This window comes from Vigna unguiculata, chromosome 11, assembly GCF_037176805.1.
Source record: "Vigna unguiculata cultivar grain cowpea cultivar isolate G323 ecotype 2 chromosome 11, ASM3717680v1, whole genome shotgun sequence".
NCBI lineage: Eukaryota > Viridiplantae > Streptophyta > Magnoliopsida > Fabales > Fabaceae > Vigna > Vigna unguiculata.
The window spans coordinates 45437529-45442340 of record NC_140802.1 but is presented as its reverse complement, the minus strand read 5'-3'; the positions used below and the strand labels follow the sequence as shown (position 1 = coordinate 45442340).

General features: G+C 32.5%; 1 protein-coding gene across 1 annotated transcript; it reads right to left on the bottom strand.

The window, feature by feature from the left end:
• Positions 1–2291: 2291 nt before the first annotated feature.
• LOC114168919 (serine carboxypeptidase-like 35) lies at positions 2292–4590 on the bottom strand. Its single transcript, XM_028053898.2, has 8 exons — positions 4245–4590; positions 4043–4147; positions 3759–3947; positions 3558–3637; positions 3164–3445; positions 2922–3061; positions 2745–2837; positions 2292–2671 (listed from the first exon to the last, which is right to left on the bottom strand). Exons 1-8 carry the CDS (start codon positions 4489–4491, stop codon positions 2413–2415), a joined length of 1395 nt encoding a protein of 464 aa, XP_027909699.1. The 5' UTR covers positions 4492–4590; the 3' UTR covers positions 2292–2412.
• Positions 4591–4812: the final 222 nt, after the last annotated feature.

Here is a 4812-nt window from a genome sequence, read left to right as displayed (position 1 = left end):
CCTATAAAATGATGTATTTTAAATAAATAAATAAATGTATTGTAAAAAATTAAGAAAAAGAAAAACACCATTAGATTGAAAGTTGTAATTTTGTGTTTTCTTGTTAAAGTAACTAGACATTGCACTGTATATATCTCACTCATGCCATCATCCAATTCTTTGACATAATTTCATTACAAATAATTATAAACACTTCACAATCTAAAGTAAAATTGTTAAGTTGTGATCGAATCTGAACTAATCTTATGCATGTGAAGACACTGGTTGAGTTATATATGGATTGTCATTTTTTCAACATTTTAGGAATGTCTTTGATTTTTATTATTTTCTTCAAAAGTATATTATTTCACTATCAACTTTTCTATTTTTACTAAACGAAACTGTACAAGTGTCCTATCCAGTTATTTGGAGATTCTTTTCAAACATTTTATAATAGTTTGATTTTAGAATATGCTAAAGTGGAGGTATCCAGTGGTAGAATCACTGCTTGCTAGTATAATGTGTAACGTACATATTTTAGGTGAACCTACTAACTCATGAAGATAAAGTTTGGGTTAGGTAAATATATTTTTCTTTTTCTTGCATTGTAAAAGAATAATATATAATCTAACACATATCTTGGGAATTTCTTAAGCAAATTTTTGTTTTATATAGCCAGTAGAAAAGTAAATATATTAAAAACAAAGTTGCCGAACAAAAATAAAGTAGGTCATGTGTATCTAACATGAGAAAATGAATGGAATTAAATATGTGAAAAAATCCAACGTCAGCCAAATGGATATACATGATATTAAAATAAATTAAAAACATATAAGATGAATTTAGTGTGTCAACAGTAATTTTAAATGCTCCGATGAAATGACAACAGTAATTTAATTGTTTTTGAAATGACGAAATTAGAAGTATATCTAAAATTATTTTAAAATTTTTGGATAATTAAATTAGAAATGCATCTAAATTAGTTTTGAAATTTTGGGATAACAAATTACAAATGTATCTAGAGTGACTATAAAAATTTAAAATATCCAAATTAGAAGTGTATCTCAAGTGATTTTAAAATCTTAGAATAACCAAATTAGATAGAGATGCATCTAAATTGATTTTAAAATATTGGAATAATCAAATTAGAAATGCATCTAAAGTAGTTTTAAAATTTGGAAATAACTAAATTAGAAATACATTTAAAATGATTTTAAAAACTTGGAATAACCAAATGAATAGTGCATCTAAAATGGTTTTAATATTTTTATTATTTATCATTATTAAAAAGTTTATATTAGTTTAGAATATATTTATTTTTTATATTTAATGAAGATATGGTGCACACAAGAAAATATGAGATGTTGAATGATAAAAAGATGAAGTATGATTAATAATAAAATAGGGGTGTGAAATGTAAAATAGAGATTAGCCCAAAAAAAACTAACAGGGTATAAATAATGAACGTGGGGGTACAAACAGCAAATAAAAATCTAATAACATGGAATGCAACTAAGTAAAACGTAGGGGTACGCAGAGAAAACGTGGGTGCAACCAATGCTTAGCATACAGGTGTGTGTGGTGTGCAAAATAAGGCACCCAAAAAGAGAGGAGTTAAAATTTCTAAAGAGTAGCTGAACGGACATGTGTTTTTGAATTTGGATAAATATAAATAAATTAATATAGATAAAACGGATGAGTATTAATGATTGGGTTCGAATTTTAAATTAAAATGTCGACCCGACCCGACCCGATATAAAAATTAATGTTATAATTTTTAAATATGGAATTGTAAGTTTTATTTTTAGATGTGATGAAACTGTATTAGTTTTATATTTTCAGAAACCCTATCTGTGTAGCCGTCGCAGATGTTGTCTTCCCACACAACAAACCCTAGTTTGCACACATGTAAATTTTTCTTCCCTTCCCTCTGTAGAAGATTATTGGTGCCGTTACAGTTTCATGTCCAGTGAGGAGGAAGATGAAGATGAAGATGAAATGTTAAGTGGCCCTGAACCCACATTTTCTATGAAGATTTGGGAGATTGATGCTGCTCAACTTCTTTCATTATCATTGTGTGCAACAAATTTATATTATTCTGATTTATTTTATTCTTTCTTACAATTTTGCATTTTTTGATTCTCAGAAACGAGATATATATTGTTATCCTTCATTTCATATTTTATTAATCTTTGAAGTTTAAAATGATTCTTCCTTCCACAACCAAACATAGAGGAGGTGGTTTTTATTAATTTTTCTAATTTGTAAAAAAAAATTAGCAATTAGTACAGGAAAGGATCAAGGAGAGGAAATTGTTCAATTACGAGAATATATTAAGTCGAGTCCTCACCACCTCTTTAATCATCTAACTTGCTTGTCCCAAACGAGATTTAAAAATGCAGAAACATAGTGGAAACAACTTAATGGAATGAATCAGAAGCGAGAGGACGGAAGTGGTTGTGCAGATAGAAAGTGGGAGAAAAGAGAAAGAGCTTGCTGTGGTTTATAAACTGGAACCTGGTGGCCAGCACCTCTGACGGAGGCAAAAGTGAGACCACCCTCGTACTCCTCCACCCACCCCGCCACTTCTCTTTCTTCAAACCAAACTCTCCACTTTTCCGTCACATTCAGATTCAACTCTCGCAAACTGTATCTCGTTGATATCAGTGGAACTCTACCATCAGTATCTCCACTGCATGCACAAATGTATATACATGTTAAAATATCATCATTTGAACTCATCATGCAAATAATTATAAGTATACCTGTATATCCAAATGCGTAAACCGGCACGCAAGAGTTTCTGAATCACCGGGAGAACTGTGGTTGGCGAGTCATTCCAATTTTTTATTTTTGTGCTTCATCACAAAAATAACAATGTTAATTTAATTATCTAAAATTAGCAATGAAATAAATACATGTCATATTATCAGAATAGGCACCTGCATACGGTGTGGGGTTGAGACATGTTAGGGAGGTATGCATGAATGGCCTTCTGGACGTCCATCTTATTGAAATACTTCTGCACGTGAATTACTTCACATGGATCGTATCCCGTTGACGGCATCATATTCCAGATATCCTAAAATAAAGCACAAAATAATTTACTTTCTCCACAATATATATATAATTATATTATTAACTAAGAAATGGATGAGTTCTAAATCGGAAAAATTATACTTACAAATTCAGAGACAGCATACGGAGCAACATTAGGCGTGTCTGAAAGTGGTTTGTCATAGTCAGCCGGACAGACAGGAGAGTAGATACTGAATATATTTATATCAGTATAGGCCTCTAGAAAGTTGCCCACGTTCTGGCTACATTCCTTCGTCTGCTCCTTTCTCGTGAAATCGCACGTCTCTCTTATGCCATCATATACTTGCTTTGTAATGATGGCATGACACAGAGCAAAATCAAACACGCCTTTTAAATCTGTGACATAGTTAATCACAGCATTTCCTACCTGCATTTCAATTACACAAAATTCATCAGTTATAAGCTGTCAAATTTAATATAAATATGTATTTTATTTTTTGAGTTTATCTAATTAGTTTAAAAGTGAGCAATCATATTACCATGAATCCCTTCAGATTTATGTAAGGGCCGTTCCTGTTTCCTTCATGTATGACCTCGGCCAGCTGAGGAGCATAATGTCCTATGATTTCAAACATAAAAAACCGCATTAGAACATGTGGAACTATCTATAATTGCAACTGTATCACTTCAATGAAATTAGTTAGTAAATTATTGATTAAATGTAGAGATTAGAAAAGTACCTCCATAGCTCTCTCCTACGATGTAAAATTCATGAGATTTGAATCTTGGAAATCTCTTGAACCAACCAACTAAGAAAGCATAGTTATCAAGAGCAACAACTTGATCACCGAGCTTACTTAAGTCTTCGGAATTATTAGTGTAAGAAAAACCCACACTAATAGGTGATTCCAAGAATATGATATTGGCAACTAGAATTGAAACACCAACACCCAAATTACATATACAACCGATTAACCAAATAAATATCTAAAATTTACGACAATCATATTATAATATTGTATACCTCTGTTCCAGGAGTATCTGTTGAACGTAAGACGCTCATGACCATCAACAAGAAAAGGACCAATCTCCTGGGCTGCTCCAAAAGCAATTGACGAACAACCAGGTCCTGTGCAGGTATCAGAAAATTAATTTATCACTTAGCATGACTTGAAAATGAAATAAAATGAAAAACAGAGGAGTGGACATATATGGTTCACGCATACCTCCACTAAGCCAAAGCACAAGAGGTTTATCCGACGGAGCCTCTTGAGCTTCAAAAAACCAATAAAATAGTGCTTTGTCTTCTTCTTCTCTTAGCTTCACGTAACCAGCATAATGATCAAATTTTACCGGTGGTTGTCCCGGCAAATTTGTCACCTTATCATCCCGTATGTTATAGCCGGCGGAATATTCAGCTCCGGCGGCAACGTTGCTCAACAGAAAGACAACGAGTAAGATTTCCATAGCCATTGCTGTTGGACGTGTAGAGATATCAGGAGAGAGAGAGAAACGAAAAGCTATAGAGTTCAAGTGAGTGATGAAGTGATGAAGTGAGTGATGAAGTGAGGTTATTTATAGAGTTGAAGGTGCCAACACTGAAAGACAACATGTCATGGTCTTTACTTATTGTGATATTCTTTGAAAGTTGCTATATTCTCTGTTCGCTTTAGCTTCATTTTCTTTCGATCCAATCTGTTAGTCTCTAACAAGAGCTTGAATTAAGCAGATGTTTAGCCGGTGATTGACGTAATTAACGTTGTTGAATGTAATTAAGGAGTGAGTCTTGATTTG

Excerpts from the sequence above, each read along its gene's own strand:
- LOC114168919 (XM_028053898.2), bottom strand. The coding sequence starts at position 4,491 with ATGGCTATGGAAATCTTACTCGTTGTCTTTCTGTTGAGCAACGTTGCC. Across the intron at positions 3,062-3,163 it reads CGTATGCTGTCTCTGAATTT|GATATCTGGAATATGATGCC; the intron begins GTAAGTATAATT and ends GCTTTATTTTAG. Across the intron at positions 2,672-2,744 it reads TTACGCATTTGGATATACAG|TGGAGATACTGATGGTAGAG; the intron begins GTATACTTATAA and ends TTGTGCATGCAG.